Source organism: Periophthalmus magnuspinnatus, chromosome 7 (genome assembly GCF_009829125.3).
Source record: "Periophthalmus magnuspinnatus isolate fPerMag1 chromosome 7, fPerMag1.2.pri, whole genome shotgun sequence".
Lineage (NCBI taxonomy): Eukaryota > Metazoa > Chordata > Actinopteri > Gobiiformes > Gobiidae > Periophthalmus > Periophthalmus magnuspinnatus.
This window is the reverse complement of record NC_047132.1, coordinates 551,983-579,738: the sequence shown is the minus strand read 5'-3', so window position 1 is coordinate 579,738 and position 27,756 is coordinate 551,983. Positions and strand designations below refer to the sequence as shown.

At 41.3% G+C, this 27,756-nt stretch overlaps 2 protein-coding genes across 2 annotated transcripts; both read left to right on the top strand.

Moving 5' to 3' along the window:
* The first annotated feature begins 1,388 nt into the window (after positions 1 to 1,388).
* rcc2 (regulator of chromosome condensation 2) lies at positions 1,389 to 8,858 on the top strand. Its single transcript, XM_033969945.2, has 13 exons — positions 1,389 to 1,524; positions 2,231 to 2,449; positions 3,188 to 3,281; positions 4,117 to 4,260; positions 4,335 to 4,466; positions 4,534 to 4,622; positions 4,811 to 4,925; positions 5,033 to 5,199; positions 5,280 to 5,460; positions 5,530 to 5,635; positions 6,822 to 6,894; positions 7,741 to 7,818; positions 8,144 to 8,858. Exons 2-13 carry the CDS (start codon positions 2,249 to 2,251, stop codon positions 8,246 to 8,248), a joined length of 1,485 nt encoding a protein of 494 aa, XP_033825836.1. The 5' UTR covers positions 1,389 to 1,524; positions 2,231 to 2,248; the 3' UTR covers positions 8,249 to 8,858.
* A 497-nt stretch (positions 8,859 to 9,355) lies between these two features.
* On the top strand, positions 9,356 to 26,373 carry LOC117373833 (sodium-coupled neutral amino acid transporter 3-like). Its single transcript, XM_033969948.2, has 16 exons — positions 9,356 to 9,593; positions 15,608 to 15,724; positions 16,594 to 16,663; positions 16,947 to 17,062; positions 18,582 to 18,655; positions 18,976 to 19,068; positions 20,340 to 20,421; positions 21,021 to 21,103; positions 21,979 to 22,037; positions 22,131 to 22,247; positions 22,582 to 22,661; positions 22,768 to 22,868; positions 24,872 to 24,996; positions 25,299 to 25,443; positions 25,518 to 25,621; positions 25,894 to 26,373. Exons 2-16 carry the CDS (start codon positions 15,666 to 15,668, stop codon positions 25,996 to 25,998), a joined length of 1,413 nt encoding a protein of 470 aa, XP_033825839.2. The 5' UTR covers positions 9,356 to 9,593; positions 15,608 to 15,665; the 3' UTR covers positions 25,999 to 26,373.
* Positions 26,374 to 27,756: the final 1,383 nt, after the last annotated feature.

Genomic DNA, 27,756 nt, shown 5'->3' with positions numbered 1-27,756 from the left:
AACCCTCCTCCTCACAAACCCTTCTCTCTCATACCCTCCTCACAAACCCTCTTCACAAACCCTCTTCTTAAACCCTCCTCTCAAACCCTCTTCTTAAACCCTCCTCACAAACCCTCCTCCTCACAAACCCTTCTCTCTCATACCCTCCTCACAAACCCTCCTCTCAAACCCTCTTCTTAAACCCTCCTCACAAACCTTCCTCACAAACCCTCTTCACAAACCCTCTTCTTAAACCCTCCTCTCAAACCCGCATCCTCACAAACCCTCCTCTCTCAAACCTTCCTCACAAACCCTCTTCACAAACCCTCTTCTTAAACCCTCCTCTCAAACCTTCCTCACAAACCCTCCTCACAAACCCTCCTCTCTCAAACCTTCCTCACAAACCCCCCTCTCAAACCCTCATCCTCACAAACCCTCCTCTCTTGAACCTTCCTCACAAACCCTCCTCACAAACCCTTCTCTCTCATACCCTCCTCACAAACCCTCTTCTTAAACCCTCCTCTCAAACCCTCCTCTCAAACCCTCTTCTTAAACCCTCCTCACAAACCCTCCTCTCAAACCCTTCTCCTCTCAAACCCTCCTCCTCATAAACCCTCCTCTCACAAACCCTCCTACTCTCAAACCCTCCTCACATTCCCTCCTCCTCACAAGCCCCTCTCAAACCCTCGTCTCAAACCCTCTTCTTAAACCCTCCTCACACACCCTCCTCTCAAACCCTCCTCCTCACAAACCCTTCTCTCTCATACCCTCCTCACAAACCCTCTTCTTAAACCCTCCTCTCAAACCCTCCTCTCAAACCCTCTTCTTAAACCCTCCTCACAAACCCTCCTCTCAAACCCTCCTCCTCACAAACCCTTCTCTCTCATACCCTCCTCACAAACCTTGTTCTTAAACCCTCCTCTCAAACCCTCATCCTCACAAACCCTCCTCTCTCAAACCTTCCTCACAAACCCTCCTCACAAACCCTCATCCTCACAAACCCTCCTCTCTCAAACCTTCCTCACAAACCCCCCTCTCAAACCCTCATCCTCACAAACCCTCCTCTCTCAAACCTTCCTCACAAACCCCCCTCTCAAACCCTCATCCTCACAAACGCTCCTCTCTCAAACCTTCCTCACAAACCCTCCTCTCAAACCCTCCTCACCTCAGCTGTGACTGTTTAGTTCTGATGCTCTTCTCACCGCGGGACCAGGTCGTGGAGGGGCGGCTGGATGTTGGAGCTGTGCCCGGTGTCCTCCTCCTCCTCCTCCTCCTCCTCCTCCTCCTCCTGGTCCTCCTCCGGGCTCATCCGTGGATCCCAGAGCGTGGTGCTGGGATGGAGAGATCCGGAGAGAGCAGCAGCAGGAGGAGGAGGAGGAGGGTGGAGGAGGGTGGAGGAGGGTGGAGGAGGGTGGAGGAGGGCTCGCTGTTTCCTGTATGAATAGTAAAAGCAAACCACGTGGTGTAAAAGCAGACTGCAGCTTCTTTTGTTCAAATCAATCAAAACGGAGACGGACTGAGAGCTGCTCATTCAGGAAATTACCGGTACATTAAATATATTTTTGTTTGTTTCACATTTAGACTGACACGAAATCACAAATCCCTGTCATTGGCAAAGGCGTAACTTGCCCTAAAATGCCACACAACTGCATATAAAAGTTTGTGTACTAGCAGCATTTTTGTTTAGGTTCCGTGTTTTTGACTGCTATTAGCTACACGGGGAAGAAAGCGTGAGCCCTTCTCAAATAATGTCATTTAGCTCCACGCCTGAGATAATTCCGGGGTTTTCGTGTTGTTTTAGTAAAAGTTGGTCACCTCATGTGCCATACAATTCCATAATTTCACCATTTGTTGGAGTACAAGCCACCTCCAAAAGAATTGAGTGAACAAAGAGCGACTTAGCTGCTTAGCCTAATGACGCTAATGTTAGCCGTGATGCTAAACGCACCACGGCTACTGCGCTTTTGTCTGCTGCAGCTCAATGGACACGTTTAAAGCTCTACCGGCTTATTTAGAAGTGAGAATTAAACAAAATGTCATCAAATGAAGCGGGGACAAGTGAATACAGCGTGTCCTCTGAGTGTAATGTTCTTTGCTGTGACTTAAAGTGTTGATGTTGTGAGTTTTACAGGAGCAGGGCAGAAGTTGAAGTGTTTTGTGTCGCTACAGGACAGTCTGGATCGATTGAAGGAAGTGTTTTGTGTTGCTACAGGACAGTCTGGATTGATTGAAGTGTTTTGTGTTGCTACAGGACAGTCTGGATTGAGAGATGCCCCGTAAGAAGGTGACAGAGGTGTCTGGAAACGGTGCAATGAAAAAGAAGAAGAGCGGTGGGAAGAGGAAGGAGCGCGACTTCAGCAGTGATGAAGAGTTTGACTTTGAGCAGGAGAACAATAAAAAGCCTGGAAGACCTGCAGCCAAGTCCGGACTGCAGCCCGTCACTGTGGCAGACGACCTCAAAGAGAAAATAGTATGTTTGAGAGGGTTTGAACGAGCAGCACTTCGCTTGTCACGTGTTGGCACTAAACCTTGTTAAAGCTGCACTGTGTAACTTTTTCTGGTTGAGGGTCTACCAACTACTTGTCTTCATTACTGCTTTGAAATTTAATACCATACTGTGGAACATTCCAGTCAATCTGTCTCTACCAGAACAAGGTACTGGTCAGATCTGTGGAGAGGCAGTACTACTTAATACACCTTTGTTACATGTTGGAAACTTACTTAGATTATCCTCACATTTCATTCTCTTTTCTATACAAAACAGGTATTCTATGAATTCTAGTGTAGCATCACACCATTACAAAAAGTCATGTTACCGTATCACTACATTTGTTAAACTCCCATAGTTGTAGTGTAGATTTTTCTTATACTGGAAGCCCTCTCTGGCCCCTGCAACATGTTCTTTGTCTTACTCTTGGACACAACAACAATAACAACAATAGGCCCAAACAGTTTGACCTGGCAGCTGGTGGACAAATGCCCTACCATACCTACCATACGTAACCAGCTTTAATAATACATGTTTTTATTAAACACATTTTTCTCCAGGATATGCAGACATAATGCATACAGAGATTTCTGTATTTTGGATTGTTTGTTACATACATACAAATTAAATTATTTTATCTATAAACAGCAAAATTGAAAGATAGATGAAAAATGAAAACTAAATCGCTAAATGCTCCTCTCTTGTGTGCACTTTCAACAGAAACTTGAGTGCCCAAAGGCGAAAGGACAGTTGCTAATCTTTGGAGCGACCAATTGGGATTTGATTGGAAGAAAAGAGGTACCCAAACAACAAGGTATGTGTAGTGCTAATTAAATTTGGCCATATTAATTGTCAATTACCAGCACACTGCTAGGGGCAGACATTTGACTCTGTCCCTAGTAGGGATGGCTATACTGTTAAGGATTTATTGATACTACTACTCTTATTGATACTGCTTATCTATCCAATCTTTTAATGGTAATAATAAAATGATTTATGCTTAAATGTTTCAGAGTAGAGGAATCAATTATTTTCATTTGTCAAAATAAAATAAGCCTGTTTTAAGTGACTAAATTAAGAAGTTTAAACTTATTTTTAAGTGTTGAATATTTTGGTTACAATGTAGGACACTGCAGCAGCCAACTTTATTTCATGAAGACTAAATAACTGGCCAGTGATATGTTGTCTTGGTGCTTACTCTTCATTCACGGAGGAGCCTCTATGTTCTACAAAGTTTGGAGAAATGTGCGAGATTATGAGATGCATGGAGCATGTGCTTGCAGATCATACATCTTTGCTCTTTCTCCGCGCTGGCAGCGTGACTACTTACTCTCTTAAAGATGCGTCCCGTGCACAGGACCTGACGACCCTGTTTGGCCTGGTGTTAGAGCCTTTCTACATGTTTTGTTCTCCACTTGTGTCTGTGTCCACCCGGAGCAGAGGAGCACCATAAGCATGTGCACACACACAATCAGAGATACATAATGCAGAAATCATCCAATACCATTTGCGACTCCTCAGCACTGTTTAGAGCACCAATAGCGCTGCAGCTTCTTTATCCATTGGACTGCTAAGATTTTGGTTACCCATCTTTAGCCCCTTGCACAGTTGGAAGCCCTGTACAGACTTTTTTTTTGTATGCATTTCAGCGGCTTTCCGAAACCTGGGGCAGAACCTGTGGGGCCCTCATCGCTATGGCTGTCTGAATGACATCCAGGTGAGCTGTGTGGTGTCCGGGCCGTGTGCAGCCTTCAGCCTCCTCATCACCGCTGAGGGCAAGCTGTGGAGCTGGGGTGAGTGCACTGCTCTGCTATCCGTGTGTCAGAAGGTTTTAAACAGGCTCTCAGCTAAAGGCTCTGTGTCTTAGGGCGAAACGACAAGGGCCAGCTGGGACATGGTGACACGAAACGTCTGGACGCTCCGAAGCTCATCGAGGCTCTGTCAGATCAGGTGGTTGTATCTGCAGCATGTGGACGTAACCACACACTGGCCCTGACAGGTCTGTAGACACACACACATAAAAATACACACACAGCGTTCTTTAGAGTAATGCTCTGTGTCCACAGAGGATGGCACAGCCTACTCTTTTGGAGAGAACAAACTGGGACAGCTGGGACAAGGCAGCCAGACAGACGCTGTGCTAAGTCCTGCAGCAGTGAGTGTTATGGATTTTATTCATTAATCTATTTGGTGTGCTCTAACACATCAGAGTGGTCAGTCTGGAGATGTTAGACATCTAAAATTCTGTTTACTGTAACTATGATTTTAGAGTTCACTGTTGTCATGCACTTTTGTATTTGATCTGTGTTTCTAAAACAAATCCCAATGATCTGTCTCTTTCAGATCTCATACAATGGGCAGCCTCTGGTGAAGGTGGCATGTGGGGCTGAGTTCAGCATGGTGGTAGACTGCAAAGGAAACCTGTACTCCTTTGGCTGTCCAGATTATGGACAACTGGGTATGTATGACCCACTACATGGAATAGAAACAAACATGTGTCCTTCTGTAATCTGTAATTAATTGTTATGAACTAATGTTAATTATAATTTTATACTTAAATTTTAGGTCACAACAGTGATGGCAAGTACATAGCTAGGTCAAATAGAATAGAGTTTGACTGTGAGCTGATCCCTCGGCGAGTAGCCCTCTTCATCGAGAAGTCCAAAGACGGTCAGATTATGCCTGTTCCAAATGTGGTGGTTCGTGATGTGGCATGTGGAGCCAACCACACAGTGAGTGATTTTTCTATTTATCTAGTTTCTTTTTAGAAGCTAGAGCTTCCCCCCATCACTGTGTGTGTGTGTGCCCGCAGCTCGTGCTGGACTCTCAGAAGCGTGTGTTCAGCTGGGGCTTTGGGGGCTATGGCCGCCTTGGCCACACGGAGCAGAAGGATGAGATGGTTCCTCGCTTGGTGAAGCTGTTTGACTTCCCGGGCCGTGGGGCCTCTCTCATCTACACGGGATACCAATGTTCTTTTGCTGTCAATGAGATGGGTAAGAGATGCCCCGCCCTGGTACTTTCCTTATGGTACATGCCATATCTGATGAGTTTGGGCTTTACAGGAGGCCTGTTCTTCTGGGGAGTGACCAACACCAGTAGAGAATGCACCATGTATCCAAAGATGGTGCAGGACCTGTGCGGCTGGAAGATCCGCAGCCTGGCTTGTGGGTGAGTTTGTCCACACATTTGCCATGGTTTAAACATCATGAACCACATAGTGTGTGGCTGAATAAAATGTGTTTTTGTTCTACAACATCAGTTGTAGACCCTGACCCATGTTTTGAGTTTGCTGTAGTATAGTGTGAACTCTGTCTGCACACACATGTAATGATTGGAAAGTTTTATCAGAATATATTTATTGCTATTGTCAGTGAACAAAATTCACAAACTAGGAACTTGCTTTGGTGTTATGATGCAACATAAAACAAATAATATTAGATAGACCAGTGGTTCTCAAATAGTGGGGCGCGCGGTGAGATACCGGGGGGGGGGGGGGGGGGGGGGGCGCGTATGACTCCGCGTATGACACTGTAGTACTGTACGCAGCGCACACACAGCAAAGAGCAGGAGAGAGTGAACAGATCGTGACACAGGACAGTGAACAAGAGACACTTTTGCTAAAGAGACACTATGGAAAACATTTTAACAGGGATGAAAAGAAAGGCGGAGATAGACGGAGGTAAAGTCACACGAAAAATAAGAGGAGGAGTCTGACGAAGAGTATGGAGCACTGGGCTTCACCGTGACTCCAGTGGGACACGAGGACAGACCGGTGTCTGCTGTGGCAGGGGACAGTATGAAGACAAATAAGTTAAGGCGCCACCTCATTACACCTCAGTCACGCTGATAAGACGCTGGAGGTTTTTTTAGCATAAACGTGTCAAATATTAACAATCATCCGCTTTGTAAATGTCACTTAAAGCAGCAAGCACTGAGCATCATGTAAGGTGGTGTACCGAAATTTTTTCTTCTTTATAGGGGGGGCATGATAGAAAATAATTGAGAAGCACTGAGATAGACTATGATAAATAAAAATAAGGCCATGCATTAAAATACAGTAAAATAGACTTTGATATGCAATAAACAACAGTGCAAGTAGGTTAATTACAGTTGTTCAAAGTGGCAGTAACAGATGTTATACAGTGGCAGGTGTTTGTATTCATGAGTCCTCGTGGTGAGAGGTTCTGGTCCGAGTGGATCGTAGCCTCCTATCTGAGGGGATGTAAGGATTTTATGCGTTTGTGATCTAGCAACATCTAGTCCAAATAAGTAAATATAAGCTGTGATCCTCGTCTATCTAGTGAAGGGGTTTTGTAGTCACCTGTTTAATGTGTGTTGCTTCTGTTGTGAACAGGAAAAGCAGTATCATTATTGCTGCAGATGAGAGTACAATCAGCTGGGGTCCATCGCCCACTTTTGGAGAGCTGGTGAGACCCTGCACGCACACACACAAACACACACAGGTTCTCTCTTCCTCCCCACTTCTCTAACCTCTGAGTGAATCCTCTACAGCTGAACGGAGATTGGTTCCTTTATTAGAATGTTCAGAACTCTGGCTTTTGAACGTGCTGTTCTTTCTCCTGTGGAAGAGGCACCCTCTACTGTCAGAGCACAGCCCACAAATGCCACCAATATCTAAGTGTTCTATTAAATGAATCACTTTCATATGGCAGTGACAAATGTGCACTGTTGATGTTTTGTTAGTGCAGATCCATCAGCATTTATTTGACATTTGAATGTATTCTGTGATGTGGGTCAAATAATTTTTTACATGTTAGCTGTTTTTCTTAGAAGCCTTCTATTAAATGGATCACTCTTCCTAATTTTTTTTCTTCTAAATTTTTCTTAATATTTCTTACATATTGTTACATTAGGTTTAACATCACAAACCATTCAAATAAACAGAAAATTAGATTGAACGTGTTTTGCCACTTGAAATGATTACAGCTGTCAGCGTCAATTTCACTGTGGGGGTCCCCAGTCGGTTGCATTAATATTTTGAGGGTCCCGACCTGAAAAGAACCCCTGTTTTATTTGACCTTTTCTGACCAGGAGAAGGTAGTAGGGAATCTCCCCCTCTACTTCTCAACTACAGTACAACAGTGGTTACAGCATAAACTGGCCAGGGCAGAGAGGAACTCTGAAGTCTCCTTTGCACACTCTGGTAGCCCCTTCCCCTGTGTGTCTGTGTTAAAAATAATTTACAAAGATTTGATTGAGTCTGGAGTTTATTGTTGGTGTATGTGGCAGAGCTGTTGACTGTCTGTTCTTAGGGATATGGGGACAACAAAGCCAAGTCGTCCACCAGCGCTCAGGAGGTCAAGACCCTGGACGGCATCTACGTGGAGCAGGTGAGACCCCAGGATCAACAACAGCATATTGCAAATCTATGTAGATGACAGGTTTTTAAAAGGCTAGAGCCATTTTACTTATTTGAGGCAACTGTGGCTCAGTGGGTTAAGCATGGTCTCTCAAACAAGCACCTTCTGTATTGTAACTAATGACAGCATGAATAAGCTGCTTTTATCATAGTTCATGTAAATAACCTGTGTTAGCTAATGATGCATTTGAATACTGCCTTTATTGTACTCTTTTGTTTTTCCACTGTGTGCATTTGAGCCTCATCAACAAAGCTGCTGTTTATGAGCCACTAACACTGTGTATGCATGTTTGCAGGTGACCATGGGCTACTCCCATTCTCTGGTTATCGCCCGACAAGATACTGAGCAGGAGCAGGACAAACTGAAGAAGCTGCCAGAGTACAACCCTCGGACAGTGTGAGGCTGTGGCCCCTGGAGCTCTGGGGCTCTGTGGTGGGGCAGTGGAGCGCACAGCCCCCTGGAGCTCTGGAGTAGGGCGTTGGACCACACAATCCCTTCTCTTCAGACTGAACTGGCTCTACACTGTCACTGTCCAGTGCCACGGTTTACACTCTTCACACTCCACAGTAGTGCTTCCTCAGCCTCATGCTCTCTGAAAGTGGTGTTTTGGTTCTTGTTCTGGGTGCAGTATTGGATTTGGGTGCTCCCACCTGAGGCATGTAGAACTCATCTGTGCCTTGGGCGGCTCGTGTAGTTTAGTGTTGGTGGATGTGGCAGCAGGGTTTGTGCAGCTGCCAAACATGCAATTGAATTTTGTACTTTTTAACTTTCGTATTCCACTGTTACATTCCTTTGTGTTCAGTGTTGGCATCATAGATGCATACCTCAGTCTTTGTTAGACTTGTGACCATGTTTCCTTTTAAACGCTCAAAGCGTCTTCTGGAGCAGCTGACTGAACTATAACCTGCACTGTGTGAGTGGGGGCCATGGATGGTCTTAGCTGTTCTTTTATTGTGACATTTTTCACTTAATTTTCTTGTAAAATGATCCAATAAAATTCTAGTAAAGTGTTGGTGTATCATTGTGTTTATGCATACATACTTTCACACTCTTACTGCAGCTTCTGTTTACATTAGGAACTGCCTTTACAGACAGGAAGCCACACTGAGTTTCTCAGTGTGGTCTTATAGGCCCAGAGGGATCTACATATATGTAATGTCTAGAATGGTAGGGGAAGTTTGAGGAAACCTACATAGACACTGGGAGAACATGTTAACTGCACACAAACTCCCACACAGTTTAGGACAGACTTGCTGTGAGGCAGAGGTGTCCCCCGCTAAAACACCTGGTTGTGCTCTGGTTACAAAGATGGTTACTCAGTTTTGGTGTGACTAGATTTAATGTAGAACATGAATAATAGCTCCTTGTTCTTAGACAGGTAGTTGAGCTGCTCAGGTGTTGTTTGTTCTTAGAGCTGTTTCCAGTTGTACTGTGCTGTTGTGTAAGTCTGATGACTGTTGCAGACCTGTTTCCTGTGTCCTGCTTTGGACCAGGGGCGCTCCGTGTGCCCAGAGGAGCTGTTAGCCTGTGGAGGAAGTTCGGCTCTGTTTGGGAGAGGAAGAGGAGTGCTCCTGTTGGTGACATCAGAGAAATTTGAAGCCTTCAGTGGGACCTGCTCTACTCCCCCCTCCTCAGACCTTCTCCTGCCTGGGCTCCACACAAGGCAAAACCTCCACGTGCTGCACCCAACTCTCTCACCTCCTGTGGGTCGACTTCACACCGCTGTCCCCTGCTCGATCCTGGAGGTAGGTTCTTGCACCTCTGTATGCATTTGTTCTGCTTTTTGATCGCACTTTACTCCAGTAAAGTTGGTAATTCATAAAACAGTTGAGAATGCTGAAAACCTGCATGTTTTTTACCAACTGCTGAGGTTTATCAGAAATGGTAGGAGTAATTACAGTTTTAGAGTGTTTTGGTTGGAGTGGTGGATGCAGTTTGAAAATACAGTGGTGGTTCTTACATAAGCAGCAAACGTACACATTCCAAGAACTGAGGGCAGGGCCTGCGCTGCACACTATGTGTTCAATGCACTCGTAGACATTGACTTGTGGGTATTAAGACAGATGGAATACTTAATGGACTATATAGATGTCTGCAAATGTACTTCAAATGTAGTATTTTTCACGTATTAAGTGCTGCATAATATATACTATGACGTGGCCGTAATTGTGAATTTAAAGTATAGTGATTAGATTTGAAAGGGTTTTTTATGTTTTTAGTTCACAGATAATATTGTAAAATGCCCAAACTAACTTTTGTAGAGGTGTACACTACAGTATACCAGGCTGTCAGGTATAATAAAGAATAGAATAACAGATTTAAAGAGAAGGGGAATTATGTTCTTACCCAAATAATTATAGTTTTTGTTTAAAAAATAGACTATAATAAAGTTTTTTTTCATTTGGCTGTTTTTATTGTGCAGAAAAACCTGTGAAAAATATGTGTCCTATCGTTACTCTGAGTGGGCTTGCATCTCCACAGATCTAATTCTTATTTTGCTATATTTGATCTTTAAACAATCATTTTTGACTAGTGTAGTCTCTTTTAAAGTTTATGATAATAAAATGAGTGACAAAGTCTAGTGTTATGCCACGGTATAGTCCATGCTATTTTTAGACTCTGGAGGATGGTTTTAGACTATGGGGGGCCACTATAATCTCCCCTGAATCAATGAGAAACACCACCTCCACAATCTGGCATAAAACTGTATCTCTATGGAGAATGTTCCACGGTATGGTTTCTCTTCATGGAGTCATGCAGGTGACGTGCCACCTTCAGAAAGTTACTGTACTTGTAACTGTAAGGTCCTGTTGTAACCAAAATGTATACGAGAAAACTTTGGTGTACAGTGTGTTAGCAGGTAGAATAAAGAATATCAGATTAAGCAGAAGGGGAATTGTGTTGTTGTGACTCAAATATCTGCAGCATAATGAACCAAGCATGAACCTTCAAAAAAAAAAGTCATCATTTTTAACCATGAAGCCATGGTATTAGGGTTGTCAAAAGTATCAAGCCAGTTGCTAATCAATCCTAAAACAAATATTTTTAATATCAATACTAGATAATCATCTGATTATGTATTGAGACTGTAAAAAATGGCATTAATAGGACAAAATTATAGCTTTCCTGAACAGTTTGTGTCATTTGGAGCATCTTTTATGTTCATTGTGGTATCAGAATCTGTATCAAGTATTGAGTCAATTTAGTATCAAACTCAAGTTTGATATTTTAGTATCGTGACAACACTACCTAGACCTGTCCAAAAAATTACTATACTGAGTTGTAAAGGTAAACTGTACTGTTTCCACACATATATAAATATGTGTGGAAGCCCCTGGATAGTGTACTTTGTATTGGTTTACTCCTGTCCGGTGTAGGTAAACATCGCATGGGCAGCTTGTGTCACGTGGGTTGGGTGAGCGCTTGGAGGTGATTGGATCTCTCTGATGGGAGGAATCACCTGCAGCACAAATGGAGTCATCTGGTTAGAACCGTGCCCACGCTGCTACTTTGAAACTCCAGTACAGTACTATAGGCAAGGCAAGGCAAGTTTATTTGTATAGCACAATTCATACACAAGGTAATTCAAAGTGCTTTACAGAATAAGAAAGACATTAAAATCACACAAATCAAACATAAATAATCACAAATAATCATCATAAAATTAACATTAAAAGAGAAGAGTGCAGAATAAAAACCTTTCAGTCATATGCACAGCTAAACAGAACTGTTTTGAGCCTGGATTTAAACATTGTCAAAGTAGAGGCCTGTCTCACATCTTCAGGAAGACTGTTCCAAGTTTTAGCTGCATAAAATTATAGGTGGTCACGGTTCAAAAGTATCGAAAATCAGATACTAATCGATACTAAAACTAGTAATGAAACTAGATACTCATTTGAGGAGGCATCAATACTAAAAAAAGTCACAAGTCCAGTCAGAAATGCACCTTTTCTGAATAGTTTTATGATTTTGAGCTGTATCAGAAGTATAACACCACCTAGACGAGTATACGCCCATGGACCACGAGGGAACCTACCTGGACAACGCAGGGATTACACAAATCATGTTCTATTGTCTAAATAAAGAAAGAGTTTTTATTATCCTCTGAAATTTTAGTATTGTGTCAACACTAATTCACATGAGATCACAACATTATAGAATCTCTCTAGTTTAACCTGAGCTGGAGACGGGTCAGGATTGTATGATGGAGTTGGCTTTTTAAGATTTGTTGAGCTGATTTATGGTTAATATCTCTGTAATTACTGGGCCTATCCACATGAAACAATAACTGGCACAAAGTTCAACATCTTCATCTCTCAGTATACATAATAAAGTGAAATATTTTTTCAAAACAGTTTCAGAAAGTGGTGCCATTATTCAACACCAAAGACATGATTCGTGTCAGTTGAAAGCACTTAAAGTCCTGGGATTCATATGGCAAGTTTGTGGAGCCAATCCCTATAAAAGAAATTGTAAAGCTCAACATTTGTAGAGCATACATTTGGATATTTCTTTGAAAAACAGTCTCCCATAGAGTTATATAGGCCCCTGTCCTTCATCTGAAATTATGACATAATCAAATTGTGTCTAGAGTATGTATCTATATAACCTTTTGGGAGATTCACTGTTTTTGAAAGAAATTTGTCTGAGATTGGCTCCACAAACTTGTCATATTAATCTTATGGCTTAAAGTCCTTTCAGCTGACAACAATCATGTCTTTGGGGTTGAATAATGGCATCTCTTTCTGAAGGTATAGCTAAAAAAATAATTTCTCTTTTGTTTGTTTATACCGACAGAGAAGACATTGAACTTTTTGCCAGTTTTTGTTTCATGTGGATAGGCCCAGTAATGACAGAGATATTAACCATAAACATCTGTAATCTGACATTTAAACAGTGAATTAAACCATAGAATTCTGACCTGTTGTGATGTCACATGAACTCAGCCTATTGAGTGTTTACAGAACATGTTTATGCTGTGTCAACATAGAGATGGTCGTAGTGTCTTTGCCCACTGCACAGTTTACTAACAGACTCCATGTGGCCAGTGCCTGGCCATGTGTCGGGGCCATGTTAGACATGCGTCTGTGTGTGTGGGTGTGTGTGTGTGTGGGGTGTGTGTGGGGGTGGGTGTGTGTGTGTGTGGGGGTGTGTGTGCGTGTGGGTGTGTGTGTGAGTGTGTGAGAACTCACCAGCTGCCCATGCTACTGTCAACACCAGCACGCTGCTCTCCTCACATGGCTAATATAAGGGCTAACGCCACCATGTGCCAGGTTTATGGGAAAGGGTTTCTTATTTGATTATTTCACCATAGTAAGTCTATGTGGTTTATTCACTACAGAAAGAACTGGAAACTGATGCAGGGAAATTAATGTGGTACTAAAATTAAATCAAAAAGAAAACAAACATAAGGGTCAGACACAGAAGTGTCAAACACTGAAGTCTATATAGTGAAAGTACAGCTCGCCTTGGTGTTGACAGTTTAAAGCTCCACTATGGGTCTTTTTTATCTGCTTGTATCATTGTGTGTGTTTAATTTAACCAGGTTTTTCTATTGCTCAATAATACTCTGAAAAACAAAGCGATCTTACTGTAAGCAGGGTCACCTCTACACAGATTTGAGGTGCTTATATTGATAAAGATAAATATGTTTAAAGTCATACTGTGGAACATTCCAGGCACAGCAAGAACCTCTCCTCTGAGACAAATGGATCTCAGACCCTCCATCAGAAAAATGACAGTGCATCTTTAAAGCCAGTTATCCACAGTTTAAAACACAATAGAGACTCATCAGTGTGCATGCATTGAAACAGGTTCTCACATGATGGGCTGTGTACAGGGTCGCCTTGGCATCTGTAGGGCTTCTGATACTACTATCTGTAAACATGAGCAGCTGAAGGCCCACGGCCCGAGGTTACGCTTTGCCACTGTTCAAAAGTTGTATGTATGTTTCCAGATCCTATGATTAAAAGCTGTTTGCAGTGCACCCTTAAAGGGCTTTCTGTTATATGACGTGTACTCCATATATGACATAATAAGTTAATGGCATCCCAGGTTCAACTCATGAGAATCCATCTTGGCATGTGGATGCTGGAGTGACAGGGCCCCACAGGTGGGCAGACCAATCGCAGTGCAGTTTGGGTAGAAAGCAAAGGTGAAGCGCCTAAACCAACCAAAACAAACACACTGATGCCAGAAGGGAAGCACGTCATGCATTTGTGGACAGGAAAGGTGTCTGTGCTTTTCTTTCAACTGGATGTAACAAAAGTTTGTTCCACTGTTGTGATGCTTCGACCAGTCAGATCAGATTAAATATTGCTCATGTGAGTGCCACACACATCTATGTGCTGTGAGCCAGGTTTGGTTAAAGACACTGTACCTGATTTTTACTCTGTTAAAAATGTGAACTAACAGAAGTAGTTGATCTTAGACAGTTTGCAGTGGTCCATTGTTGTTCCTCACTCAACTTATGCACTTCGAGCATCTTAATTATTGACAGAAATGAATGTATATGCTTTTCACAGCGCTCAGACCAGAATGGAGTTTCGCCATGACAGTAAACCTTACAACAACTAGCATGCTAACAGCGCGCCTCCTGATTATCAGACAGTAAATCACTTTATAGTTAGAGGCAGACGGTGGAAAAAAATCAGGTAGGACTACAGGCCTTTAAGTAGTAATTTTCTTGCCGCTTTAAACCAGAGTGATCGAGGTCAAAGCACATGTTTCAGCTCCCTCCTGTTCCTCTGTCGTCTCCAGGCATGAGCTTGTTTTGAGGCTCAGGAAGAGGCTGGCGGCAGAAACTGTTCTGTACGTGTATATGTGCTCTGTGAACTAGTCCTAACATGTATGTGTTCACTGCTGGTTCTTATCTGGTCCCTATAGTGCCTGGGACAGTCTTTGCACAGTGTTAGCCCAAAGTGGACACATGTGCAGGTGACAGTGGCTCTGACATGTGAGCACGTGTTTATCTAGTCCTTATCACGGCCTCTTCCCCAAGTCCAGCATTCTGAACAGGCAGGTCTGATCCAGCTGATGCACACAGGTTAGAATGGAGCACATGTACAGGGGCACATGCAGGACCACTGTACCACTGAGATACACACCTTGCTTCTACAGTTGCACCTGTAATAATAAGAATTTATTCTTTAGATGCTAAATCTCTACCTAGGTACTCCTTAACTCAATGGAACCGTATGTAGCGTGAGCTCTAACTAATTAAAAATAAAAAACACTACAATCACAACTGAACCTGTGTGGCCAGTTCCCTAACCTGCAGATACTAGTTTTGCCTCATGTCAAAGCTCAAAACCTCCAGAATTCACTCACTGAGCTGCAGAGACTGCACTAGCACTGATTGGCAGTAGGTGCTAGGGTTTAAGTAGTGACGATTCACATCAGACAGAGAGTGCTTTTAGGTTCAAACCACCTGGATTTCAGCATTCAAACTACAACCCAAATGAGAGACCCTTGACTCTTTTCTAATCATCTTGACAAGCAAAACACCAAATTATAACAACTTGTTCATCATGTCCAGTGTTTTTGTAATTAACAATTGTAATGTTGATTTATTCGTAGGTGTAAATGCTATATTTAGTTTGAACATGTTTACCTTGTACTAGGAGACACAGAATTTAAAATCAGAATCTTACACACAGGCCCTTGAAGATATGTCCAAGTGCTCCATCGTTTCTGTTGAGGGGCCAGTCAGGTGCATGTTTCATATGTCCATTCATTGTAACTTTTTTTTCTTTTCCAGATTTCAGCCCCTCCCCCTTGTAATTTCTTTCTAAATAAACTCATAATTGTGAATAAAGATGGAACTACAGAAGTTTGTTAACGGGACCCAGCTCCATGACCCATCTGTAGAAGGAGGGTAAGTTTACGTCTAAATGACCAACGCTGTATAAAATGTAAACAATCACTGTCCAAAATGTGCACTTTTCTTCACATTCAGTCTTTGTTTACTACTTGCCACTAGTTTCCTTCTTCTATACATACTGAAGACATCGAATATATGTGGAATTATGTAGCAAAAAAGGTCAAATAACTCCAAATATGTTTTAGATTTTAAATTAAGTCAAAGTATGCACCTTTTGCTTTGTCAACAGTACTACAAACCCTTGGTCTTCTCTCAGTGAGCTTCATGGTGAAATGGTTTTCACTTCACATCTTTAACTTGTTAGGGTCAAGAAAGTGCAAAGCAAAGGGCAAAGGCTACTGTGAAGAATTTAAAATCTAAAACGTGTTCCATATGTGTTCATGATTTTGACGCCTAAAAAAAAAAACATGAAAAAGAGTCTCCAATCTTTTGTCGACTTGATTCAGATCATAAACATGTTTTTGAAATCCATCTGGGAACCCAAGTGAATACATTAAGACCGTATAGATTCATTTGCAGTTTGACTTGTTTATGACTTGGCCTCGAGGTTTCAAGGCTCACTGTCTAAAGGTTCTGAATCTTTTGGGTGAAAACATTATTAATGTCTGTAGACTGTCCTTGAGTTGATTAAATGGTTAATGAAGACTTAGTCGATTGTTTTGCATGAACTTGTGCAGGTGTAGTCTTGTGAGTGCTGTTTGAGTCAGATACATAGAGATACATAATAGTTTTGAGAGCTTTTGCCACGCCCCCTTTTTAGTGTCTTTAGTCGATCGAGAATGTCTTCAGTCGACTACACCCGTACATGTTCATACAGAAAAATAACCATGTTTACTTGGCAATTGATCATCTTTTTTCCCCAGAATGCTGCCAGAGGAAGAGATGTTTCTGCCACACAAGTCAGACTCATCGAAGAGATCTCAGTTTACAGACGTGAGTCCACACAGAGCAGCCTCAGTTACAACACTAATTCTTTATGAAACATTACATTTACATGGTCAGTCGAAATCAGATCACTAGAATTATCAGATAATCCAATAATTAGGTCTGTTTTTTGGTAACATGCACAAGTAAACATAGCCGGTGTCTCTCTTCTCAGTCTTTATTTTGCATTGTGCTCAAAACATTAGCACATGGATAAAAGCAAAGCTAAAATCTGTATACTTGGGACTCTGAATATTTCTACTGCACCATAACAAAGTGTGTTGTGCTGCAGTTTGAGGGAAAGACCTCATTCGGCATGTCCGTGTTCAACCTGAGTAACGCCATCATGGGCAGTGGCATCCTGGGTCTGTCCTACGCCATGTCCAACACCGGAATCATCCTCTTCCTGTGAGTACTACTACCACTACTAGTACTGCAAACTAATTTGACTTTTGCTGATACTTCTAGTGTTGTCACGTTACTAAATTTCAAACTTTATTTTGATTCTAAGGAATAAACTCAATATACTTAATACTTATTCTGCTTTTCTCTCCTCATGTGTCTTATATCTGTGTAATCCTCAGTGTCCAGTAGGTTCATAGTGGTCCATGGGTGTGTACTAGTCTATGTGTCTTATACTTGTGAAAGATACAGCTCAAGATCATTTTAAACATATTCAGGAAAGGTTCATTTCTGTCCTGTGAATGTGATTTTCTGTATTGATACCTGCTCAAATGAGTATCTAGTTTTGATACTAATTTTAGCATCGATTAGTATCTAATTTTTGATTCTTTTGACAGCCCTAGTTTGGTTTGATTGGTTTGGTTTGATTGTCCTTACAGACACAGGATATTTCTTATGAGATAACTCAACGAAGCCAGAGAACTAAGCCAAATCTTTTCTTAGGTGTTTACTTGATGTGAAAAGTTTGAGAATGCCTAATATAGCTGGTACAGGGAGTCCTCTGCAGTCTGTTATGTTTTATTTAAAGGTGGACTGTGTGGAGGGTCCATCACCTGCTTGTCTCCATGGTGATGTTGCTCATTTGCCTGGAATTTTCCAGAGTATAACATAAAACTTATTTATCTTGCATTTATTTCACCTTCTTTTCTGTTGCTAAGGGTAGCCTCTCCACAGATCTGACCTGTAACTTGTACTATACATATCAGCCTAGTTTAAGGCTGGATAAGAAGGCAAAGTATTGAGTGTACGTTTACCCTAATCAAGAAGCATGTAAAACTGTGTTAAAACCAAATGAAATGTTTTGATTGAATCCATTCTGAGGCGATGCTTGGCTCTGTGAGGATGTTCTGGAGTTGGTCAAATCCTCATGGACTGATATCAGGTCACTCCTTTATTTATTCTTAATTACAAAAACACTGGACATGATGGCCAAGTTGTTTAAGTCATAATCTGGCATTTTGGTTTATTATCCTGTCAGAAAGTAGAATGAGTCTCACAAGAGTCTTCCATTTGGGTTGCTAGTTTCATTATTGAAATTCAGTGGGTTGAAACCTAAATCTCTTTCTGATCTGAATCATCACTACCTGCAGTCAATCATGAATCAATGCCAGTGCAGCCTGTGCAGCTCAGTGAGTGAATTCTGGAGGTTCTGAGCTTTCACATGAGGCCTGTCCATAAACTGAGAATGAGAAAAACCTGCATGTGTCTCTATCTGTAGGTTGAGACACACAGGTTCAGTTGTGATTGTAAGAGCTCAGGCCACAGGTTCCTTTAAGACAGCGACTTACTAGAACTAGATGTTTATAACTTCTGAAACACTCTTGTAGTCCCAGTTTAGACCTGGTTTAGTACTGATTAGACCTCGAATAGTTCTATTATGAGCTTGGTTTATGGTTTAAGGGAAGGTGTGACAATCACTGAGCAAGACACAGTGACCACATGTTGCAGATTCTCTGTGTTTCAGAATCCTGCTGACATGCATCGCCGGACTGTCCTGTTACTCTGTGCACCTGCTGCTGAAGAGTGCGGGGGTGGTGGGTATGTGGGGGGCATCTGGGGGGGTCTTGGCTTATTGTTCTACCTCCTCTATGTGTGTACATGGATATTTATCATACTGTGAGGATTAAAATCTGTACACTCAAAAATCAGGTCCCCATGATATAAACCATTTGTTATTATATCATCAACATGGTTTAAAGTTCAGATATGGGTTAAAATAGGTTAAGGTTAAGGGGAGTTAAGCAAGGACTATGGTTATGGTTAGGATCAGTGTCCAGAAAATGAATAGAAATCAATCTGATGTCTCCAAAAGGCATGTAAACCCAATCTGTGTGTGTCTTGACTGTTTTCTGGTGCAGGGATCCGAGCATACGAGCAGCTAGGCCTACGAGCGTTTGGGCATACGGGTAAAATCCTGGCAGCGGTCATCATAACACTACACAACATCGGAGGTGAGGAGGCTGCCCTCTATTGTAGTGTAGATCGTGTCTATTACTACGAGCTGCATCTACCAATACCACCAGTACTACTGATACTATTCCCATCACCACCATCTCACTGCTGCTGCTACTACACAAGTGTCATTTCTATCCATTTATGGGTCCTCCTTTGGGTAATTGCATGGTTAACTACTGTAGCAATGATGTAGTCCATTTTTAGATCTGGTTCAGCCCGAAATTAGACCCGGAATAGACCCGGTTTAGATCTTGTCATACTCGGAAAGCCAAATCTTTTTTTAGATGGTACTTAATGTGAAATGTTTGAGAACCACTAACAGAGCTGGTGCAGGGTATAGCACTTTCTGCAGTCAGTCTAGTATGTTTCATTTAAAGGTGCATTGTGTAACTTTTTAGTGGAGAGTCCATCACCTGCTTGTCTCCAGGGAGATGTTATTGATTTGCCTGGAATGTTTCAGAGTATAGCATTAAACCCCTTTATTATTTATTTATTTACTGTTGTTTCTATTGCTAAATGCGTTCTTACTGTGAGGCTGCCTCTCCACAGATATGACCTGTAACTTAACCTGGACGCTATGCTGGGGAATACGCTATGCTAAAGCAATAATGTCCCAGTGGAGACAAGAGGGTGGCAAGCCCTTTAAAAGAAACATTACACAGTGCATCTTTAACCTCAGGTGCATTAGAAAAGCCCCGTCCCTGTAGACTTGCTTTTTTAAGTGCATACGACAGGTTAGACCACTCATTTCACTAAACAGTTAACGTCATTCTATTTACTAAAAATCTTGCCTAGTTTTTCAAGTTTTTAAATTTATAAGTTAAGTTTATAATTTGACATCCTGATTGGGCAGACATTGAGGTAATTCCATGATTGTTACCTAGCAACCATAATGTTATCAAGGGTCAAAACATCTAAATTATATGATAGTTATGATTAGACTAATAAAACCATTGTTTGGTTAATGAATGTTTAATCTGTCAGAAAAGTGTTTATGTGTTTAGGGTGGACTTTTCCATGTTGGTGACACGGGCAGAGGGATTCTGTTTTAGAACTCACTGCTACTTTCTGTATTTTTGTACTTTTCCTCTCAACATTTTTTCCACAAACTTACACATAACTGTTGTAAAATTGTGATAAATATTTAGCACAAGTACTATCCCACCAAACCACGTCAAACATGCAAACCTGTCAGATGAACTTTAAGTCCTGATTTTGTTCAGGACTGGTGCCTCACTTCTCATATATTTTTTGTTGTGTTGTGTAGCCATGTCCAGTTATCTGTTCATCGTCAAGTACGAGCTGCCTCTGGTGATTCAGGCCTTCTTGGGACATACCTCCAGCACAGAGTCTGTACTACACATTTTTATATAGCTATAAATCAAATGAACCACATCAAAAATGAACTGATTGCCATAATAAAAGCCTTATTTATACAAAACAGCTGCAAAAGTTGATTTGGCATAAAGTTCCATATACAGTGTGACACTTTTGAGAGCTTTCTACCGTGTTACAAGAGTCCCTCATCAAAGACACTCCTGAAGAGGTTTTAGATGTCATCCATGCATCTCCTGAGCTCTATTCGAACCCTTCTTACAGTTAGCTGTAAGATTCTGTCCAACACCCAGCCCACAAACCTACATTACCCATGTTCCCACATGACAATTTTCCATATATAAAACTGTAGGCTACAACTTCCCAAACCTGATGCATGCTGATTGTGTTGAGATGACACTCTAAAAGTGACTTAACTTGCATATTAATTAGACATTACACACCCATAGAAGTGTAATACCCACTCCTTAACTCATATTTGATTTGGTTTATTCATGTTTGAGTAATTTTGTATTGTCCTGCATTTGATGCATCAGGATACAGAAATGTTCTATTTTCATCTACCCCCTATCTCCGCCCACTGCTCTCTACTAACTTTATTGTGTGTTTGTAGTGACTGGTTCATGAACGGAAACTACCTCATCATCATCGTCACTGTGTGCATTATCCTGCCTCTGGCCCTGATGAAGCACCTGGGTGAGAGACCATGACGTCAAAACTCACAATATATTTTGGAATCCTGGTAGTTTTGTACAATTCTCCAAAAGTTTCGATTATAGCTCACTCAAAAGTCACTTATGTCCTTCTGACCTGCTGTGTAGTGAAAATATAGGGTGGTTTCTTGAGGCATCACAACATTGTAGTCCACCTTGTTCACCAGATTGTAGATTGTCTATAGTTTAACCTGAGAGGGGTCAGTCTATGGTGAATGGTGAATATCTCTGTAATTACTGGGCCTATTTCAATCTATGGTGCACATATTACTGGCTGGTCTATTCTGCTCATGTGTAGGGTGACCAAGTTTTGTCTTTTAAACCTGGTTTAGTCCTAATTTAATCATGGTTTCATCATTGTTTGTTGTTGCTGTTGTAGTCCTAGTGGCACCACAGTATATAGTGATACCAAGATGGAAAAAACTAAAGTATACATAAATCTAATTAAATCTAATTAAAGGAACTGTAGTCTGTGGTTTTAAAAAAAAGCTCCTGAACTTGAGTTGCCAGATCCTTAACATACAGATAGAGAGAATATAGAGAATACAAGATACAAGTTCTGTTAAAGCTCTGAATCTCGTGCACAGAGGCTGCACTAGCACTGATTCATGATGGCTGCAGATGCTGGGGTTTAGGTAATGACCATTCAGATCAGAGAGAAGCATTTAGGTTTAATCCATCTGGATTTCAGCACTTAAACTGGCAACCCAAATGAGAGACTCGTGAGGCTTTCTGACTGGATATTTTTACAGAATTTAACATCAGAATCTTACATACAGTTCCTTTAAGTAGATTTCTAAAAAAAATAAAAATAAAAAAAATGTATTAATTTGAATGATTTTCTAATCTATTTTGCAGGATACCTGGGCTACACCAGCGGCTTCTCTCTGTCATGTATGGTCTTTTTCCTCTCTGCTGTGAGTTTCAGATTTGCTTCTTTTAAGCCAGAGAATGAAATTCCATCAGTTTTCCTGATCTTGTTGTAATCCTGTAACACTGGTGATGTACAGGTCATCTACAAAAAGTTCAACATCCCCTGTCCTCTGGATGTGTTTGGTAACCACTCTGCCAGCACTGTGGCCCCAGAGGACGTGTGCACAGCCAAACTCTTCACCATCAACTCACAGGTTATTTTATTCCATTTTAAAGCTACACTATTCAACTTTTCTGGAGGAGGTTCTGCCACCTGCTCATCTCCAAGGAGATGTTATTGCAATGCTAGAATGTTCCACAGCATTTCATTAAACTTGTATGTTGTGGTATCAAACACATATGTATTGCATCTGTTCACCTGCATCACCTGCTTGTTTCCATGGAGATAGATGTTTACCTAAAATGTTCCACAGTATGGCATTAAAGTGGTTGCATCTCCATGGAGACTAATAAGTGGTGAACCATCCTCTAGAAGTGTTCCACAGTGGACCTTTAGTGATGCGAGTGTTCCTGTTCCCTGTGTTCCAGACGGCCTACACTGTTCCGATCCTGGCCTTTGCCTTTGTGTGTCACCCCGAGGTGCTGCCCATCTACACCGAACTGAAAAAGTAAGAGACATGTCCTGGTTAAAATGCAGAATTAGTTGTTTTGAATGAGAATTGATTTTTTTTTTTTAAAGTCCTAATCATATGACTTGTTTTTTGTTTCCTTTAGTCCGACCAAGAGAAGAATGCAGAATATTGGCAATGTGTCCATTTTGGGAATGTTCACCATGTACTTCTTCACAGCCATATTTGGATACCTGACGTATTATGGTGAGCCCTGAATTTGCTCTTGCTCCACAATGTGTCTGTAGAATATAACTCATCTTATTTGAAAGAAATTCCTTAACAGAAAATCTACATTTGCTTAAAGCAGAACTAAGTGGGTGAACAAGGGAATTCTGTTTGTAGCTGATTTAATGGAGTGTAATGGGAACTATTGGACCATAGGGGTTTTATTGACTGATATAGTTTGGCTTGTACACACAGAGACTATCACAACATTCATAAAGCTATTCTTTATTAATAATAATACAAAATACCATTCATCTAAATTCATCTCAGATTGTTAGAGCAAACATAACATAAAATGTATTACAGGTGCATCCATACTTTTTCAGGATTATAATGAAAACAAGCTGCTGGAAAAGGCATTTTCAAATTGTGTAAAATGGCTAAAATAAAAGAAACACAAAATTCAAAATTTCTCACAAAATGTATCCAGTGTCTAGTTTTCTTCATAAGCAATTCAAATTTGATAAGACGGGCTGTGCCTTATGTGGTTTACCAGAGCACCTCTTTACTTGTCCTGGGTGGAAGAAACTAAGGAGTGACATTACAGAGTTTTTATCTCTCAAAATCCATATTTAAATGTTAATCATATTTTATATTTTGTGAATGATATGGACAGAAATATGTCTGATACTGTGAACATTATTTCTCACTGTATAAATACTGCATTCATTGGACATGGACATAGACATAGACATTTTATGAATGAATTTAAACTGTTGTACTCCTCCCTGAAATTACTGAAATCTTCCTGTGCCAAAAACATTTCATATTCAATGTCCCAAGTCAGTTTGTTTTGATTTTGTTTTTACAATATAATATGCTCCTTTTATACCTTCATGTCATGATACCTCTGCAAAACATTGTAACAAAAATATTTATAATAAGATTTTTTTTAATTAAAGCAGTGATAGAGCGCCCTCTACAGCTCTGTTATGCGAATGCTGGGAACAGGGTCAAAGGTTTTTGTTTTGTATTTTTAATAAGGCAGTATAATCACATACAAAATATGCATATAAAACATATCAAAACAAGAGCCAGGGTTTCCCAGGAGAATTCTCTTGAGGTTGTGTCGATCATATTACAAGGCTGGTTTTCCCCACAGAGACCACTGAGAAAGATGAACTCTTCAAACACCTCAATAATACATATTTAACCATCACAGGACTTACAAAGATGTTTAATGAGGTCAAAATGTGACTTTAACTTTTTTTTTTTTTTACTTTTGTTTTTTTCAGTTTTTTTTTAATTAGAGATTGGATCCTTAAACTCATTAGATCAATTTTCTTAAACTTATTGGTGCACTATGTGAGCAAGGCTTCTTCTCCACAGACCTTACCTGTTGCTTTACCTAGTGGGGTCAAATGTTTGTCTCCATAGAGATGTTAAATGCCATACTGTGAAAAATTTCAGGCAAAGCAATAACATCTCCATGAAGACCATCCACCAAAACAGTTCCATGGTGCAACTTTACAGTGCAACTGAATAAAACTGCAAATTTTTGATATTTGACCTTAGTTGAACATCTGGTCTTTCAGAATAAATGAACTATTTTCCTGTTAAGTTGTAAACAGACCACATAATAAGAAGACATTTGTATATGAAACTAAACCTGCAAATTTTACAATAGTATTCTGAGCTGCCCCTTTTCTCAATTGTAAACAGTTTGCCCCTTTGAATTTTTTTCTTTTTTTGTCAGGTGAACACAAAATATTGTATATTTTAAGATGTGCAGGCCTGGATGTCATGAGACTCATTTTCATTTCTGACAGTTTGAATACAGGTAGTGCTGTCACAATACTAAGGAATAGACTCAATACCGATTCCGAACCCACAATTATTTAGACAATAGAATGTCATTTTATACTATATTATCATTTACTTTTTTATATTACTTTTTTATACTGTGGACTTCATAATCCCTCACTGCCATTCTGTCTCTCCTCCATTGCCATGGTGACCTCTGAGTGTGTATTGTCTCCCAGGGAACACGGAGCCAGAGCTGCTGCACACCTACAGCCTGGTGGACCCTCTGGACACTCTGATCCTGTGTGTGAGGCTGGCGGTGCTGGTGGCTGTCACCCTCACTGTGCCCGTGGTGCTCTTCCCGGTGAGACATTTCATAACACTGTTATAGCTTCATTTACAGTGCCCTTAAAAATGGAGATGGTTTTTGCTTTGCCTGGAATGTTCCTCTAGTATATATTTGATGTTGAACAGTAATTTTCAAGTTGAAGGTTTGAAGACTTGAAACTTGTCTAAGTATTAGCAAGACACTCCAGAAAATAGTTTGCACAGAGCCATTTCTTCCATCTGCACACCACTGTTAGTGCCACACACACTTAAACATGACGTTATATAAGGAGCATCTTTACCTCCAGGTCTTCAGGTCTTGTTGTTTGTGATCCTCAGATCCGGCGTGCTCTCCTGCAGTTGCTCTTCCCTGAAAAGCCCTTTCACTGGTGCCGACACATTTGCATCGCTGTGTGCCTGCTCTTCGCCGTCAACCTGCTTGTCATCTTTGTCCCCAACATCCGGGACATCTTCGGCATCACTGGTAACACAGCGGTCACAAGGAGGTAGGACGCTGTGGTCACATGAGGTGTAATGTACTCTCCTGTACCCGTGTAGGAGCCACCACAGCGCCCAGCCTGATTTTCATCCTCCCTGGTCTCTTCTACATCCGCATCATCCCCACAGAGCAGGAGGCCCTGACCTCCAGACCCAAGATCCTGGTGCGTGTCCTAACCACATAACAACATGGGCGCATATAGCTTTTGGTAAAACAATACAGATACTGAAGTAGCCTTAGAGTACCTCCTATAGGGCCTTCATAGGGCCTCCCAGGGTGATTAAACGAGGGCCTCCTAGGGTGATTAAACGAGGGTAATATAGAAAGTGCATGATCCCTGTCCACATGCCAATGCTACTACTGTGCGGCAAAGTGACCAGATTTCTTGTGATGGAGTTTGTGTGTGTAACTGCTGTGTGTTCGCTTGTGCTACAGGCTGCCTGCTTCTCGGCTCTGGGCTTCGTCTTGATGACCATGAGCCTGACCTTCATTGGCATAGATTGGACGAGCGGAGAGGGGCGAAGTCTGGGTGGACATTAGCGTGGGTCCAGTGTTAGTAGCGGCCCGGCCCTGCCTCCCTCTGGGTCCTGGGTGCGGGAGAGGCTGCAGGACTACTCCACATGGCTCTGCAGGAGTCTGGACTGTGGGCAGTGGACTTGGCTCCTCAAGCCCTTAGGTTGAACCCCCATGTGTGGTGATCATGGCCCCCATGCCGTGAGAGGACTCTGATGATGTTATTGTAAAGACGTGCAGCAGGTAAAGCTAATTTGACACATGTGAATCAGCAGTGATCAGGGGAGTCTGTGCAGCTTTAGACACCACTGACTGTGGCTCAAGGTTCTGTGGGTGAAGAGAATAATTAACTGTGCCATGAAAATGTGCTTTTTCATGCTAAATAAACAATTCCAACATTTGCATTCATTCTTATGTCATGTTCATACAAATTGTATTTGTTATTTTGACAAATGGAAGTGATTCAGTTCCAAAGAGTAAATAGCCACTCAAGAAATGTGTGGAAGGTTTGTCCAGTTTGACAAATATGAAAGACAAGATATTTTGACATTAGGTACAGTATCCCAGCCTGCTCAGAGGCGCACTAAGTGAAAACTCCGTAAACTCTTTCTTGTATTCAATCAATGACAGATGTTTTATGTAAGAGAGAAACATATACCACTCACCATATACCCCCCTCCCAATATGTGATATGAAACTGTACTTATTCATAAATATTTTCATTAAACTATGTTGATTCAAAAGCCAGATTCATTCCCCTTACAAAATTATTTTTGCTCCTATTTGACCCCTTACAAAGTTTCATTCTGAACAGTTATTTCCTTTTTGTGTGCCTGTGGTGCTGCTGCTCATTCACTTTGAAGCCTGCTCCTCAAGCCTCTGTTTGAGCTGAGGCAGGACACTTGCCTTTGAATGGAAGGAACTGACTTTGGCAGAACCTCTTTCCAAGGAAGGCAAGGTAAGGTACTTTGTATTTGAGAAATAGCCAGTGAAAGACTGTGCTTCCTCCAGTGGGCACTGTACTATGTGATGTCACACAGGACTGGATGTTTCTGTTTACACCTGGCTGCAGGAACAGAGTTTGAAGTGTGGATACCTGGAGACCTGTCCAGACCATTCCCCTCCTTCTCACTTTTCTCTTTACTCCTCCAAGATCTGTGTTAAATATTATTGGCCTGTAGAATGTTGTGATGTCATCTGAAAACACAGCAATAGACTGATGCTACCAAAAGCATTTTCATAAAGAGTCTATGCTCATATTCCATTGTTTTCTGGCAGTAATGTCATGTAATGCCATCATATTATATTTCATTGTCATAGTCTACCACCCTCTCTCGACAGAATGACCCTAGAAATGAACCAATCACTTCAATAATCACTAATCTCACTGTTATTAACTCTGACGCTGTTGGACTGTAGAATTCTTCTACCTCCAACTCTTTTGTACAAAAAGCATCCATCAGCTTATCAGGAAAAATAGCTGTGTTTTTGATGAGACTTGTTAACCCAGTGCAAATGTGAGTATTGATACTATTATGCAAATATTGATACTAATTAGCATGTGCACATATGAAGGCTGGCATCAATTTTCAACATATTAGAACCATTTCTTTTCCATTTCCATTGTTTTGTGTCAAAACACTTTCACCAGTAGCATTTTAGACTGACCATTCTGTGTCAGGTGTTACGTTCTTTAGAGCCTATTACAAACCTTTTTGTATACACATTTTTTTAAATCCCCTCACCCTTAAGATTAGACCAGTATTAAGTAGGCTATTGATATTG

Coding starts and splice junctions, on each gene's coding strand:
- rcc2 (XM_033969945.2), top strand. CDS start 2,249: ATGCCCCGTAAGAAGGTGACAGAGGTGTCTGGAAACGGTGCAATGAAA. Junction 2,450..3,187: donor ACGACCTCAAAGAGAAAATA/GTATGTTTGAGA, acceptor CACTTTCAACAG/AAACTTGAGTGCCCAAAGGC. Junction 5,636..6,821: donor ATCCGCAGCCTGGCTTGTGG/GTGAGTTTGTCC, acceptor TGTTGTGAACAG/GAAAAGCAGTATCATTATTG.
- LOC117373833 (XM_033969948.2), top strand. CDS start 15,666: ATGGAACTACAGAAGTTTGTTAACGGGACCCAGCTCCATGACCCATCT. Junction 22,662..22,767: donor ATCTACACCGAACTGAAAAA/GTAAGAGACATG, acceptor TGTTTCCTTTAG/TCCGACCAAGAGAAGAATGC. Junction 25,444..25,517: donor GGACATCTTCGGCATCACTG/GTAACACAGCGG, acceptor GTACCCGTGTAG/GAGCCACCACAGCGCCCAGC.